The sequence below is a fragment of the Chlorocebus sabaeus genome, chromosome 14 (assembly GCF_047675955.1).
Source record: "Chlorocebus sabaeus isolate Y175 chromosome 14, mChlSab1.0.hap1, whole genome shotgun sequence".
NCBI lineage: Eukaryota > Metazoa > Chordata > Mammalia > Primates > Cercopithecidae > Chlorocebus > Chlorocebus sabaeus.
Genome location: NC_132917.1, coordinates 60,335,270 through 60,352,056, shown reverse-complemented (window position 1 = coordinate 60,352,056; position 16,787 = coordinate 60,335,270). Strand labels below are relative to the sequence as shown.

Genomic DNA, 16,787 nt, shown 5'->3' with positions numbered 1-16,787 from the left:
CTCCCGGTGCACTCTCGCTGTATTTTTTCCTTTTTTGAATAATCTTTCATTTCAGGGCCCGCGTGTGTGGGGGGGAGCAGGGCGCACGTCTTGCTCCCCCCCACCCTTTCCTCCCACCCCTGCCACCTCTTTCTTCTCTCCCGGCCACGCCACCGCCGCGGCGCTCGCTGCGGCCACTGGTGAGCCCGCGGCCCCAGCGCCCCCTCCCCTCGGCCCGCCCCTCCCCCGGGGGCCGCGTCTGGCGTCCGCGGAGCCCCCCGCCCCGCACCTCCCCCACCCCGCACTGGCCATTGGCTTGTCCTGGTCTCTTTTTCATGTCCAGCCCCTGATGTGTGTCCATTGGTGTGAGCTTCCCCTTCCCTCCTCCCCTTCTCTCCTGCTCGCCCTGCCCATGTTTTGTGTGTCTCTGTCCATCCAGACTCCTGACGTTCAAGTTCGCAGGGACGTCACGTCCGCACTTGAACTTGCAGCTCAGGGGGGCTTTTGCCATTTTTTTCATCTCTCTCTCTCTCTCTTCCTCTATCTCTCTTCTCTCTCTCTCTCTCTCCCCTTTTTTTTTTTTTTTTTTTTTTTTTTGCTTAAAAAAAAGCCATGACGGCTCTCCCACAATTCATCTTCCCTGCGCCATCTTTGTATTATTTCTAATTTATTTTGGATGTCAAAAGGCACTGATGAAGATATTTTCTCTGGAGTCTCCTTCTTTCTAACCCGGCTCTCCCGATGTGAACCGAGCCGTCGTCCGCCCGCCGCCGCCGCCGCCGCCGCCGCCGCCCGCCCGCCCCGCAGCCCACCATGTCTCGCCGCAAGCAAGGCAAACCCCAGCACTTAAGCAAACGGGAATTCTCGCGTAAGTAACCCAATAATAGTAATAATAATTATTAATAATCACGAGAGCGCGCAGGACTAGAAGCAAAAGCGAGGGGGAGAGAGGGGTGTGTGCATGCATTTTTAAATTTTTCACGAGAAAAACCTCCGAGAGTCGAGGTAAAAGAGATTAAAGGGGGAAAAACCCTCATCCCATCTCGAACCATTGCCGTGTATGCACTTTTGAGACAGTACGCACCTTTTAATTTTATTTAATTTTACAAAAATTTGACTCCTCCTCTTTCCTCCTTTCCGCTGCTTTATTTCTCTTTTCGAAAAGGAATGCAATGATTCCACCGCCCCCCCCCGCCAACAGTTTTGCAAAATAATGAACAATGCTAAGGATGCGAACAACTAACATGCAAACCTGGGGGTGGGAGCTGGTGGAAAGGGAGGTTGCTTCCCACTCACCGTAAGAAATTGGCGGGGGGGTGGGGGGAAGTGAGTGAGTACAAGTCTAAAAAACGATTCCCGGGGAGAAAAGAGGTGAGACTGGCCTTTGGACACCAGCGCGCTCACAGTCAAGTGTGCAGCGTAAGGAAAGTAGTCATCTCCACAATAGTGAGAAAGTGGGACTGTGGAAAGGGGCCCCCGGCGCTCCTGAGTCCTCCGAGTCGGGTGAGGGGCCGCGGCGGCGGGGAGAGCCGTGGGACCGGGAAGGACAGGAGACGCGGCCGGCACTGCCGCCTTTTGTTCCGGCCCGAGGTGGGTGTTTGTCCCGCTGCCTTTTGTGCCGGCTCCTCGCGCTTGCCCTCCCGCGCCGCCGCCGCCGCCGCCGCCGCCGCCGAAGGGCAGGAGCCAGGGCCGGGGGAGGAGGCGGCCGGGGGCACGCGGGAGAGGGAGGGAGGGAACCGGGACTGCTGCCGCCTGGGTTGCCGCTGCCCTCCCCTCCCGACCGAACCTCAGAGGCAGCAAGGAGAAGACTGGCACATAAACAAATACATAAAAATAAAATAAATAAAACAAGGCAAGAGAATGTACAATTTCTTGCCCCCAAATCGAAGCCAAACGCTCTGCCAATCCTTTTCTGTGACGGCCTTCTCTTTGACTCCCCCACCAGCCCCCCTGCAAAAATCTCACAATCTCTAATCCAGAAAAAAATTTACAATCACCCTGTTCCCCAAAACCCCTTCAGTTGCAAACTTAGGGCGCCGGCGGCACGGAGAGGGAGAGAGGAACTCCCTCCTCTTACTATTTTTTGGAAGATTTTCAAAAAAAGTGGAAGTGGATTTTGATTGGGAAAAATCTCGTGTCTGAATGTTTACAAGCACCGCGTGTGCGGGAGCCTCCTGCCAACAAACAGACAGAGGACCGAGCGCGGCGCGGCAGCCCCGGAGCAGGCGGCGGCGGCGGCCTGGCCTCGCCCGGGCCTTGCCCCACCTCGCCGCGCCCCAGCCCAGCCCCGGATCGCCCACCCGGTGCCCGCCGCCCACCCGCCAGGCACGGCGGCAGGCCACGCAGTGACTCCGCGCTAGCCTGGCCCGCGGTCCTGGTCCGCCCCCAGCACAATGCCCAGACCTCTTCTCGACCTCCCAGACTGCGAAATCGGCTGGGTGAAACTCGGCTTTGCAAAGCATTTTTATTTTGCAAAGCAACTGTAAAAGCGCGTTCTGCGCCTCCCCTCCCCTCTGCCCTGGGTACTCTCTCAGATGTCTCTTGTCCACAGCTCGGGACCGCGAGGAGGTCACCACGTGCTTTCCCTGCCCACCCCCCACCCTGCCCGGTCTGGCCACGAGTCCCCCTGCTCCCCGAGCACGGCCAGGCCAGGTGACGGGGTTGCCGGGAAAGGGCAGGGCAGAAGTGTGTTTGAGTATGCATTTTGAGGGTGCTGGATCCTGGGACCCCGAGCACTTCACCCTTTGGGGCTTGCCCTCTTCCCCAGGCCTGGCTCGGTCTGAGGTTCTTGTGAATCTATATAAGAGGTGGTGGTGTTGGCTGTCTCCCGCTGACTGCGCCTGGAAAGGCGGGCGGTGGGCACTTAGGAAAGTTTGGCAGCAAGGGAAAGAAAGGCGTGAGGGCCCACATTCCCCCCCTACCCAATTTATGATTCTTACTTTAAATTTTTAATGCAGTTTTAAAGGACCACCTATACTTGGTTCTGTGTTTTTTTTTAAAAAAGGGGTGGTGGTGGGGGGTGCGCACAGGGAATTGAATTTTTCACTGGGCCCTGGAACTTGTCACACACTTCGGAAGCTCCCCCGCCCCGGCACGTTGCGGGGCCCTCCCTCTCCCCACCCCCTCGCATCCCTCCCTCGCCGCTCTCCCCCGCCCCCCACTCCCCCGGCCGCGCCGGATGCGGATCAGACGCGGCGCGCGGCGGTGTGAAGTTACAGCCCGGCCAGGTACCGGCGGGAAGGAAGGGCAGTGTTCGCAGGACTCGGGAAAGTCAGGCCCTTCTTCGGAAGGATGCAGTGGGGGCTCAAAGGACAGACTGGGGCGCGCAGTCCAGGCTGCTCCCTCGTACCCCTCTCCCTCTTGGGTCCATCTTGGGACACTCTAGGCAGGGAGGGTTAGTTCCCCTTCCTCCTGTCCCGGGGTTAAAGGGCCAGTTTGGGAGGGGATGAGGGGGCTACTTTCTCTCCCCATTTTCTGGGTGCGCAGAGGGGGCAGGAGCCATCCCGGTCCTCAGGACCACCCCCCCGCCCCCCGCCTTTGCTCTGTGGGCTGAATGAGCCATTCGGTCGCTAGGAGGCAGAACAAGATCAAGAAAGCTCAGCGAACTTGAACCTGTACCAGAGCCTCCCCCACCTCCTGCCCAGCGATTCTCGTCCGGGGAGGAACGAGCTTTGCGAGGGTGGGGGTGGGGGGAACGAACGGTTAGGCAGAATTCCCTTTCTCTCCCCCATCACCTCGTATGTCTTTGTTCTTCATTTTGACTTTAAAAATGCTTCTGGCATGGGCCGCGGAGAAGCGACCGGGCGCGCGGCCGACACCCCCGTGCGCGAGCTGAGACCAGCGCGCGCCGGGCTTGGAGCGGGGTGCAGTTTTTGCTTTCTTTCGGGGCCGGCATTTTTGGTAGGGAGGAACCGGGAGTGCGCGCTCTAGGGCTTCGGGGCATGGCCAAAGAGGGGGATATGGCAAGTTTGCACTTGGTCTCCAGGCTCACTTCTTCCATCCCCTCACCCCCATGGAAAGCACAGACCTCGGTGGCCTCGGCTGGCTTGCTCGGCGGCTCTGCAGCCCGGCACCCCCCTCCCCGCCTCCTGTGGCTCTCGCCTCGGAGCTCGGAATCACAATAGTAATAGTTATCATCATAATGATGCGGGCAAGCAGCGTCATTAATAATGAATAACCGCAGCCACCTCTGCGCGCACACCCAGTGCTCAGAATTGCGGGGGAAACGCATTTGCAGAGATCCCCCAAAGTAAAAAGTGTAAGCTTGTGGACACAGAATGAATTTCAGGACCCGCACTTGAGGTGTGTGCGGAGATACTGAGACTGCACCAGGTTAACCAGCCGGTTTTTCCAAACCTCACTTCCTTTTTCACCAACTGGCGGGCCCAGGGAACCGTCACCCCGCGGCCGAGCTGGACAGGCATGAAGGCAGCAGTCAGGGCCCCTGGCTGCCCTCCGCCGCCGGGCCCCCGGGCCCCAAGACCCCGCGGTCGCTGGTGCACGTGTTCGCAGCAAGCGCGGCGGGAGCCTGCAGCCAGCACGCTGCTCGCTTTGTGCCTTAAGAGTCCCCGCGCCCAACTTCACTTTCTGCACGGTCCACCCCTGCCGGGCCCCCTGCCCCGGGCCCGTAGCCCCCGGCTTTGCTTTTGTTTCTTTGCTTTTCCTCTCTGAATTTCAGCCTCCGTTTGCTTCTTTACCCTGTTAAGACAATCAAGGGGAAGGACTTGGAAAGCAAACTTGAAGACACATCTCCCTTTCCCCCTCCCCCTCCGCTCCTCGGCAGCTCTCGTTTCCCTCGCTCCTTACCAACATTTCTTATAAGGATTATTTTTTTTTTTCGTTATATTTATTCTTTTGCAACTACACAGAGAGGAAAGAGATCTCAGTCTGCCACCGAGAGACATTGAGACGTTCCAGGCTTTCTTGCTGTTTGAACGTAGAAGCATTTTATTTTCTATTTCTTCCTCCCCTCGTAGAAAGAATTCGCGGCTAATTATTATGATTATTTGCTCACTCCCTTCCACTTCAATCGAGGACTCCCTGCTTTGTAGCCGGAGTTTAGGCCGGAGCTTAGAAACGTTGGTATTATTGGGGCGAAGGAGGATGGAGTTGAATTGAGGGAGGGGGTAAAATGGCTGAGGTTAGGAAGGTTTTTAGGGAAAGGGGAATTTGCATTAAAATGCAGAGAAATTATCAGATGCCCAGAAAGGAAATGTTGATTGCCACTGAGAAAAGATGTCAATGCAAATCAGTAGACTACACTATGAGAATTGTGTTTTCATATTTTCTTTGTGTCCCACTTTGTCTGATTTTTAATAATATAGCAGCAATATTAAAACACGGTTTGGTATTTCTCTGAACATCACTAGCCAAATGTTTTGCAAGGAGACCGATGTTAAACGTATTTCATACATCAGGATATAATTCTTGTTAATTAGCAATAATTTACGTTAAGAGCATAGAAAATGTTGAGGTTACAGGTTTTATATCTGTACATTTGATCATCTTGTTATTTTCAAGAACTTTGCCTCCTATAAAATTAATTAGGTGAAATGTGGAGGTGTAATCAGCAACCTCTGAATTACCACTTCATTTCCCGGTTTTGATTGTAAATCAGTTCAGTCACTACATTTAGAAGACTTTAACCAAGTCTGTTTTGAACCACATTACTTTTAACTATTTGATACCTAGGAGAATATTTCCTTTTACACCTAAATAATATTCCCACTTTTAGAAATGTGTCAGGCCTTGGGAAAAAAAAAAAGAATCTTAACGGTGGAATTAAAAAAATTTTTTTTTGCAAAGGTTCTGTGTACTACTAACTTTGATAAAATAAAATATTTTCCTGAGTCTTCCTTCAGTCTGTAAACCTCAGAACTTGTAGCTAATGCTAAACAAAAAAGCCACATTCATCAATGTGTACTTAAAATCCTTAATTCAGACAACAGAAATATTTTGAGAATGAGTTCCCTATTCCTCACTTGGTCAAAATGGAAGCAAATGTAAGAGAAGAATGACATAAAGGCACAATGCAGAAGCACTTCCGTTTGTCTTCTTTTATTTGAAAAGTATGCATATGTATTCTGTATTTATCTTTTGGCCAGTATGTTGGGCAAAGAAACATAAATGCTTACTTTACTGTCTTTATTAGTAGGAATATAACCTTCATATTCCTGTGGTGACCTTATGTTAAATTAGGAGGAGTACCAGAGGCTAGAAATTATGAGATGTCCTACTTGAGCACAGGTGCAGCTAGGCAGGGCTCTCTCAATATTATTTCACCTAGCACATCTGGGAGTTACTCCAGATCTTCCCCCTCAATATTCAGCCTGGGTAGGGTTGAAATAAATTTAACCTGAGTTCACTGGATTTTTGCACTTTATCAAAATCTGTTCCAATATTCTACACTCAAATTAAAATCTATTTTTTGATTCTCTGTGGCTTTAAGTTCATTAAATGTGAAATTGGCAGCTTGCTAAAGAAGGTCAGACTGATTAACTGTTTAAGACTTGTACATTTTCTGCTTCAGTTTTATTAACTGGCAGCATCCTGGATGTGTTTTGTATTTTGTGATTTTTTTTTTCTTTTGATAAAGCAAGCATAAGATTTCATAAGCAGAGACTTACCAACTCTCTTTTCCCCTTTGGAAGGTTAAAAAATGATAGAAGCTGGTAAAGTAGATGCTGGAGTATTTTAATACAAAGTTAAAAAAAAAAAAAGCCAACAGGAAAAAAAGACATGGCTACCTTGTCATACCATCCGCTGGTGATTATGTGTGCAGAAATAGTCACATAATGAAGCATTTTGGAGCTCATTCAGAAAATTAGTCAACTTTGACAACATTAGGTGAAGTATTTCAAGTCTAAAGAAAGGACTTCTCAGCCTTGCTCTGAAATGTGGTGTTTGCTTGACCATTCTGATTTTTATGTCATGGATGCCACCAAGTACAAACATATTTAGAATATTTTAGGCATTCTGTTTCTCAGAATAAAAAAAAAAATGACTAATTGGCTTATTTTCTTAAGTATTCAAAAGTATCCCATTTAGCTAATGTGTCTGAGAAGTATTGCCAGTGAATTTGGTATTTCTTTGATTTTGTGGCACTGCTGAGAGCGAAAGCAGAAAGGTTTTTGGCAGTGTGAATTATGCTGCAACATGATTATTATTTAGATCCGTTTCATAGGTGCATGCAGTCGTTTTCTTATTACGGCAGTGTAAATGTGGCACATTTTTCGTGTGACATAGTAGCTTTCTAATTTATGAAGCCATGTCTGTTTACTTAGGAGTATATACATTCACACACAAAGGGTGTGTGTGTTTATTCACCTCTCCTTTCATTCTTTGGCACAATGGACAACTTAGTGTATAGGAAAAAAGAAACATATTTGGTTTCTCTCCACTTTTTTTTTTTAACCAGTTTTTCTTGTAGTTATTATTTAAACTTCCTTTATGTTCCCTGTGTTAACTATTTAAGTAGCATTCTTTCTAAACTTACAAACCAGACGTATTTGTTGCTGTGTGTGTGTGCATGTGTATGTGTATGTGTGTGTGTGTTCGTTCTCTGGAGTTATGTAAGGAAGACTGTTTTCTATACATATATGATGATTTGCCTCATTGATAAATTTGCTCTCTGGTTGATAACCTTCATATCCTTGTACATCTTGTATACTTACATTTTCTGGGTATTACATAGAGAAGCCTAGAAACACTTTACATGATGTGGTAGGATGGCATGGGGTTGAGATGTGCTTTTCCCCCTTTCTCTCCTCTCTGGCACTCTAATAATTGTGCTTTTGTTTCTCCAACCACAGCCGAACCTCTTGAAGCCATTCTTACAGATGATGAACCAGACCACGGCCCGTTGGGAGCTCCAGAAGGGGATCATGACCTCCTCACCTGTGGGCAGTGCCAGATGAACTTCCCGTTGGGGGACATTCTTATTTTTATCGAGCACAAACGGAAACAATGCAATGGCAGCCTCTGCTTAGAAAAAGCTGTGGATAAGCCACCTTCCCCTTCACCAATCGAGATGAAAAAAGCATCCAATCCCGTGGAGGTTGGCATCCAGGTCACGCCAGAGGATGACGATTGTTTATCAACGTCATCTAGAGGAATTTGCCCCAAACAGGAACACATAGCAGGTAAATGAGAAGCAAGGAGAAAAGCTGTTTGCATGTTTTTTTTCCATTTTCAGAGGTGCTGTAGCCAAGCAGTAAGGAGTGGTGAAGTGCTTTCTCTATTTCTCCATGTGACTGTCCATGACAGCCCTGTAATGTTAAAATAATCATTTCTGTTGCTTATGTCCAGAACACAGAAAAATAAATATTTTCCACCTAACTGAATCAGATGTAGGCAGGACAGGTACACACACCAGACATCCTCTCTCTGGATCTGTCGATTTTGGATTTCTTTTCTTCCCCATCCCCACCTTCTCATTTCGAAGTATTGAACTTTACTACACCTAGTCCAGTTCCATTGTCCATTTCCAGACTTGGTGACGTGTGAGAGGCAAAGTGGCCATATAGGCATTTGCAGTTCAGCTAACGACTTGTTTGACTCAGAACATCTGGCCAGGCCTCCTTAGGGGTTCAGCTCGTTCTCAAGGCTTCCCTGAAGTAGACTGGGCTGGCAGGGTAGTTGGAGGAGGTGGAAAGAGTTAACTGAGCTTCAGGGCTAGCCTTGGATCCATATTGGCTGTCAGCCCGGATGGGGCTGTAATTAAACACAGCCCCGTGGTGGGATGACACCATGACCTTGACTTTAAGATGCCATTTTCGACTGGCCAGGCCAGAGTAGAGAGGGCAGTTGCTGAAGCGCACAGACATGCTTACTCGAAAAGTTTAAGGGCATGTTGGAAATTTCAAAAGGTTGGTTTGACAGGAACGGCTGCTCCCTGCAGCCTGCCTCCTCAGCTAAATGATAAATGCTTCTCTGTGCTCTCTTGTCTCTGATGTGGTTTTGACAGATGTATCTTGATTTTGTTTGTGGTTTACACAGCCACATGTCACCCTTACAAATGTCCAGTCCAGACTCCACTGTTTCTGCTATAACACAATGTAAAAATTTTCTTGGAAAAATCCACACGCATATTCAACAGCCCTCCCTCCTTCGGTTAATTTTAGCAGGGAGGTAGCTAGGTGTGTGGGTTTCTCGGCAGCTCAAGGGAAAAGGAATTAAAGGCTAGCAGTGGGATTTAAATTCCCTGCTCTAAGTGATAAACAGCAACGCTATATAGTGACCCTCAAAACATTTTTTGATTGAGCACATTAGACAAAGTCGATACAGATTCTGTGATGACCGACATGCCATGCCTGTTGGTGGATCACTTTCTTCCATCTGCCCCCCACCCAGCTCCGGAAAGGCAAGAGGTTTGTTCAGTTTTAGGAAAGGTGGTGTATATCATCAGTTGATTCACTGGAACTTGTCTCTCTGACCTAGTTTGACCACAAAGTTGAACCATAATAGGTCAGTGGTCCAGAGGGGATTAAATGTCATATTATTTCTCCTCTCCCCCTCTAGAATTTGATCATTAAAACCAAACGTGGCATTTTCTTTCTTTTTTTAATGCTTTCTGTAATAACACTCAGATACACTCCCTTTAGTGAAATGGGGAATCTGCTACTGGGGAAGCTGCATTTGCAGAGTGTATTTCTTGAATCCACCACATTTACCTTATGTGACATGTAGGTGAAGATTTTATCTTCCCTACCCCCCAGTAGGATGTGGGAATGACCATTTCCATGTGTTGTCTTGTGACTGGAAGGAAAATGAACAGAAGTGTAAGGCATGATTAATGAAGCAAAAGCAGGCGGAAGGGGATTTGTCGTCTTCGGAGATCCAAAGCCTTGCTAAATCACCAAATATGGAGTAACACTTGCGTGATGTAACATCGTATTTACATATCGAGCTGCTCGTTTAAAAGACAAAACACAGTGTCTGTCAAGCAAGAATTAAAACCACACTTCTTACTGAGGTCCCAAATAGGTTATTCAGTCTCAGATTAACCAGCTCAAAAATTCTGTGCCTCTGTATTTGCTAAAAGCTGGGGGGAAGGCCTTACGTATAGTTAAGGCTTTTACTGCTATCGTTGTGAATCTGTGTAGGGAAATAAAAGATATTTGCTTGAACTCCCTGGTTGTCTAAAGGTTCTGTTGGTTTTTTTTTTTTAAAGAACAAGTATAATAGCAGAACCTGGAGAAGCCAAAACCAAAAGCAAATTTAAAATATATTTTATAGCGCTAATAATCAATTGTTTAACTGAGACGAAAAGCTCTCTAAGATGTCTAAGATATTCAATGGGTGCACAACAAGTGCTGCGACCCAGGTGAGGTAAACCTTTCATGCATGAATAATTACAAAGTCTTGATTTCTTTCATTGTGTTTAATCACCTGTTCCCACCCTGGAACTGGCTGAACATAAATAGTGTGGTCACATCTCAAAGTGAGATGTCAGTAACTAGAATCACGACTTCTCATAATTCACTGTAATGAATTAAGAGTTTCCTATGGTGAAATTAACATTCTACCATTGCACATAAATTCCGATGCTCTGGCCCTCAGGTGCCCCGAAGCGAAGTTCTGGAAGACGGCTATGTGTGTACCCCCAGCCCATTTCTCTAAAGCACGTCTCTGCAATTCCAAGTCTGCTTTTCTTTTTATGATGAGGAAGGAAACAATAACAGTAATCATTCAGTAGATATTTGAATTGTGTCACAAAAAGAAAAGAGAAGCAATGCTTTTGTATTAAGGAAAGAGATATATTGATGAATCTCTAGAAGAATATGTTTGGCAACCACATAAAAGATAGTCATTTAAGCGTGCTGGGTAGGAAAGCTTTTATTAAAGTGATGTAAGTTGGATTTGAGTTCACTGTGAGCCTGTACCATTTTATAGGCAGGAAGCAAGAATAAAACAGTGACAGATTCTTCCTAAGATAAATAAAACTTAGAATTCGGGGCTTTCAGATAGGAGAATAAGGCAGAGTTCTTTACATCTTGAGTAAAATGGTATGCATTTTCACTGTACTCAGGCCTCTCCAAGCTGAGGTGTTTTATTTATTTTTTTTTGTTTTTTTTTTTTGAGACAGAGTTTTGGTCTTGTTGCCCAGGCTGGAGTGCGGTGGCATGATCTTGGCTCACTGCAACCTCTGCCCCTCTGCCTCCCAGGTTCAAGCGATTCTCCTGCCTCAGCCTCCCTAGTAGCTGGGATTACAGGCACCCGCCGCCAAGCTTGGCTAATTTTTGTGTTTTTACTAGAGACGGGGTTTCACCATGTTGGCCAAGCTGGTCTTGAACTCCTGACCTCAGGTGATCCACCTGCCTCAGCCTCCCAAAGTGCTGGGATTACAGGTTTGAGCCACCGCACCTGGCCCAAGCTGAGTATTTTTTAGAGAGGATTCTTTTTACCTGGTGAGTAGATGGGTATGTGCTCCCCCACTTCATCCATGTACACATATGAGCTGTACACATAGTTGTTAATCAGGTTGCTTTTTTCATTTTATTTAAATATTCAAAATATTGTGTGATTGTGACCCATTGAGATAATTGAAGTAGTATTAATTTAGCTGGGAATTAGCAGCTTATGTTGTGTGGGCCCAGTTCATCAATGTGTGTGTCAAATATCCACCCTCAGATATCAGCAGCCTTTGACTTGCAGTCAGAGCTTTCAATAGGGGTTTTGTTTTGTTTTCTTTTGTTTTTAGTCTCATATGTTATGATGGGGGAAATATTCACGGAAGATGACTGAATGTGAAACTGCTGTTCCCTTATAGAAAGGACCCAAGCATGATCCCATCATGTCAGATTTGAGGTTTTGGCTTATTGCACATAGGAATCTTTACATTAGGTTTGGGCTGTCATAAAGTTCACTTTTTGAGAGACTAGAGAAAAAATATGACAAATCCTATAAAATGTAGTAAAGTCTGCTCCTGTTCATATGTAACATTTTTTTCTCTTTAAAATCATAACATAGACATTTATATCAGGGTATTTAAAATTATTTGCCTAGACAGTATAGCTAGTATTTAAATAATTATATATCAGACAGATACTCTAAAGAAGGGAGATATACTAATTCAAAATGGAAATACATTAGCATGCTACTTAAAAGTAGATCAAATATAATATGCTTTTCAGAATTTAGAAAATTAATTTACCTTTTCTTTTTGTATCCATTCTGATTCTCTCCGAGCTCAGACTGAACTGGAGGATGTATTTGTGTAACTTGTGGTATAATTGTAAATGAGATTATAAATTATAGTATGCTGTTATGACTGCTTATTTTTCTTTTCTCTTTATTTATGTGATTCTGAATAAAAACGACTGACCTCTGAATTTTCAGCATGGCAGTTAAAACAAAAAAACACCACTACCACAAAAACAATATACTGGTGAACATTTTATTTACCTTCAGAATCCAGAGGGTAGAGAACATTGTTTCCTAATAAATACCTAGGATTTTCATAGGGAGCCTATGTTTGCGAGGCCACTATCCAAAGACTCATGTTCATGAAACTGGGAGTCCTATATACAAGCTGTATTTGTAAATAAGACAGAGAAAGGTTGTGAACTGGCAGCTTGGATGTTTTGTCAAAGTACAATGTCAGAGAAACTCTTTCTAAGACAAATTGTAAATAGAACTGTCACAGTGATTGCATGATTGAGCCGCAGAAGTGTCCTACAATTGTTGGCATTGTCAGGACTTTTGAAAGCTTAATTAAACACAGTGGCCCGCATGGCTGCTAAACTTACTAAGGAAAGCCAAAAGGAAAAAATATATATATCTAAAATGTAGCAGATCCTAAAGATCCCAAACTTCTTTAGACATTACCCTTGTGGTGACACAGAAAAGATGCATTGTGCATTTTCCTAGTCGTCTTTTATAAATAATAGTTTTGAGAATAGGTCCACGTGATATGAAGATCATCCTGTGTGTGATGTGGAGATTGTGTTAGTTTTTCTGTCTCCTGCTGTTACAGACAGTTAATGTAAAAATGGCCTTTTATTGGAAACACAAATATGTATTCACTTCAAGAACAGGAGCAGAGGGGGACAAAGTTTCCCTCCCGTTCTCTGTGTTTATTCTGTGAAAGCTTAAAAAAAACAACAACCAGTGCTGTAATTTCTTAAATCACCCCATTCCTTGTTGTGTTGCAAGTTGTGCCTTTACTATAAAGGATCTGAAATATGTTTTGCACACCTTTCTCTTAGTGAATGTGGCATTTAATTGTGGAGCTGCACATGGACTGGAAAATGCAACTGGGTGTAGAAACGTGCAGGCAGGGTCAGGACAGGCAACCTTCAGCTCAGGGAGGAGGCGAGTTGGATGCATATTAATAGCACCTTTTAGAGTCCTGGAAAATCATTAATTTCACACTGCAGTCTCCATGTAGGTTGGCTAATGTGGGAGTACTAAATTGGGGTACATAACAAACATGCAAATCCTAGGGAAACATTTTTTAGATTTTTGTGATTTCTCAATGAAAGTGTTTAATAACGGAGAACAGGTGAATGGTGGCTTTGCGTGCTGGTCAGTAAGAAAGGAAGAAAGTTTGGCTTTCCTTTGTGGGGAGATATTAAATTTAACCGAAGTAGAAAGCATAGCGAGGGAGATGCACCAAGATTGCGTCACTCGATGTTAATTTAATCTACTTTGGTTGGTCTGTTCACACCCTTTATTGCACAAAGAAATCATTTGACAAAATTTACCCCAAGTCCAAGTCTGTTTTTACATACAGTAGTACTAGCTTTGTGCAATAAAAAGCACTTAGCATCAAGCTGGACCCAGCCTGGCACCTTGCCACTTTTTTAGCATGAGATTTAATCACCAAGGATCTTTAGTACCTTTCTGCTTGTTCAGATTTCATTTGGGTCATGGCTATGTCAGCAGTGTTGTTATTTCAAGGATTAAAAAAAAAAAGATTCTAACTTAGAGCCCACTTTTAACATTATTTCAAATCAAGCAGGTTTGTATGTTATGTGTCAATTTGGATGACATTAATAAAGTTCATAAAATACGTTCAGCCTATATAATTTAATAGATAATGACTACTATTTTTATTTGTAATACAAATAGGAAATTGACCATTGTCTCCCTCCCTCCTTGGTTCTTTTCTCCTACCCAGGTAAATGAGCATCCTTAAACAGCTTCTTCCCTTTATGACCAGGGTACAGAGCACTGGCCAATATCAGTAAATTTACCTTTGTAATTTGCCACGTAGTTTTTACAACATGACCTAATTAATTTGAGCACGAACCATATTATTGCTACTGGAGTCATTTTCTGTCACAAACTTAATTTCCAGGAAATGTAACCTGACAAATAAGAATTCTTTAGCTCTCTTCATGTGCTCCTAGAGACCAAAGGCAGATTTAAAATAATAGTAATTTTAAAAGTGCCAGCATTATTAAAGCCAGTATGCTTGATGCCAAACTCAATTTGAAGCCAGTAAACATCAGACTGTATTTCTAATCAGTTTTAGAATGTAACGTATTCCATATTGGATTCATTGGAATTTGTCTCCTTGCTTTTTACTGGCCAGCTGCACTCCCTATGCATTTTTAAAACATTTCAGCAAAGGCTTTTGCTGTTCTTAGCAGGGTTAGTAACTTGGGGTCTATTTCTGAGCTCATTCGTCATTCTGCAATGGCATTGAGTTAGGTTGGCAAGGGAAGGATTTGAGGCATGGGGGGTGGTGAGGTCACTTCTGATCCCAGCAGGGAATAGGTGAGCTTCATTTGCCTTTACAATAGGCGCACAGTTACTGCACCTTGGAGGAGCTCTCAGGTGCCGCTCAGATGGGCGCATGTAAATGCCCTGTCAGATGTGGAGCTGGAATATTAATGCTTCTTCCACCACCGCACCATAATAAAGCTGTACACAGCAAGCTTAATATGCAGCTAGTCTGGGGAATTGTATAAACTTAGATAGCCCAGTGTGAAAGACAGCAATGGAAAAATGCTCGATATGCCACAGTTTCCATTCTTGTTCTCCTTTGATCTATAGCAAAATGAAAACATCATCCTTTTCTTCTCTTGGAGTTGTCTCCCCAACTCTGCCACCTCCCAACTCACCACCAGAATTTTTTTGCATGTGCTGGTATGGAGAAATGCAACATAATTTGTTTCATATGGTTAATTACAGGCGTTTGAATATTTAAAATTTTAAATAGCCACAGTTCCAGCTTTTCCTGTTAAAAGTATGTGATTTGAACAAAGGGAGTACAGTGTAAATATTTGTGGTGATTTGCAACACCCCTCTTTCCCCATTAAACACACACACACACACACACACAGAGAAAGAGAGAGAGAGAGAAACATTCAGTTTAAATCTAGTACTGATCTAAAGGACTTCTGCACCTTCATTTGTACTTTTTTTTTTTAAAAAAACTTTCAGCTGGAATTCCATTAAAATATTTCACCATTATATTTTTGAGTCCACATTGCTTGAGGTTTTAAAGAAGATTTTTATGCGTTCATTTAACAGAATCAACAGCTGTCAGAAGCAGTTGTGGTAGATCCACAAAACGTATAAAGAAAAATACATGTTTCCTGAAACAAAACACTTGGAAAAATAAGCTGCCAAGAACTGGCAAATTAGAAGTTTGCAGACAGGGAACTGAAGTGTCGTCTCTTGGTTCACCCTGGAGACTGATGTGAGCGGATCTGATGCAATGCTGCTGGAAGATTTACCTGCGCAGGTTGCTCCTCTAAGGCAATGCGCAGTGCACGATTGACGTGTGCACCAGAGCTAAGCTGGGCCTCAGCTCACTCCATCTTCTGCCCTATTTTTTCCCTTTTTGATCTCTTTAGATAGATAAAATACCAAGTTATCAGAGTGCTAAACAACAAATTATATGTACCTAAAGGTGAGATGATCAGGTTTAAACTTCCTGTAAAAGAGGCGAGAAGGCGCCTTGCACACTCTTTTCCAGATAGGGCTGGCAGCATGTTATTCAGAACTGAATCGGTCTCCGCCAGGGAATTCCCAGTGGGAACCTGGAGCAGGTATGTTGATGAAGGGGATACCTGGGGACCTTTGGTCACTCACAATGAGTTTTTGTTTGTATTCTGACTGTTGTTAGCATTGCCGATGAACAATTACACCTACAATTTGATTTTAGTTTTAGATAGAGGCGAATCTACTGATTAAAAACTCCCATTAAAATAAAAAATGGAATTATTGTGAAACCTGCAAGGGTGCCTTCAAAAAGAACACCGGTGTTGTTGTGTACCTACCTCGCCTTTCTATTTGCTTTTTGAACATTCTAAAAAACACAAGGAAGCTTTTTGCTAAGCATCAGGGCATTTAAATTTATTTATATTCATCAGTTGTTCATTTTCTTAACATGTAATGATGCATAAAAAAGCTGCAAGGAAATCACATCTGTTAATTTTTAGAGAAATAAGGTGTAGCTTGGATTCTTATGTTGGAGCACAAAGCACTGTGTGCCAAGTCTGATCCTGTATGTTTTAAATATAGAGTTTTAATATTTGGCCAATCCTCCCTCTCTCCAAACAAAAACAAACCTCAAAAAACTAAGAGAACTAAACCTGAAGTATTCTCCTTCACCAACTCAGGGTATACCTTGATTTTATGATTTATTTACTTTTAGGGGGGAACTCGTCAGTGAACCATTTACTCCCCATTTTAACTCCCCTGCCCCAGATCTTTTCAGTTCCCAGTTAGAACAATGCATTAACCAATGTTAAATCTTAAATCGCATGAGTTTCTCTCTCCTACTCCATTGCACCCTAAGATTTAAAAAACAATTATTCCTTTACATTTAAAAGTGAACATTGGCTACTGAA

At 44.3% G+C, this 16,787-nt stretch overlaps 1 protein-coding gene across 15 annotated transcripts in view; it reads left to right on the top strand.

Moving 5' to 3' along the window:
- The first annotated feature begins 303 nt into the window (after nucleotides 1-303).
- BCL11A (BCL11 transcription factor A) overlaps nucleotides 304-16,787 on the top strand; it is a 100,254-nt gene continuing 83,770 nt past the window's right edge. For 7 of the 15 annotated variants that reach the window (XM_073023023.1, XM_073023020.1, XM_038006979.2 and 4 more), the window contains exons 1-2: nucleotides 3,129-3,206; nucleotides 7,791-8,120. In XM_073023023.1, the coding sequence (XP_072879124.1) occupies nucleotides 3,158-3,206; nucleotides 7,791-8,120 (379 nt within the window). In that variant the 5' untranslated portion in view covers nucleotides 3,129-3,157. Of the gene's footprint in view, nucleotides 848-3,128; nucleotides 3,207-7,790; nucleotides 8,121-16,787 lie in introns of those variants that run through there. The other 8 variants (XM_073023019.1, XM_007970536.3, XM_007970538.3 and 5 more) reach the window with 6 other exon arrangements.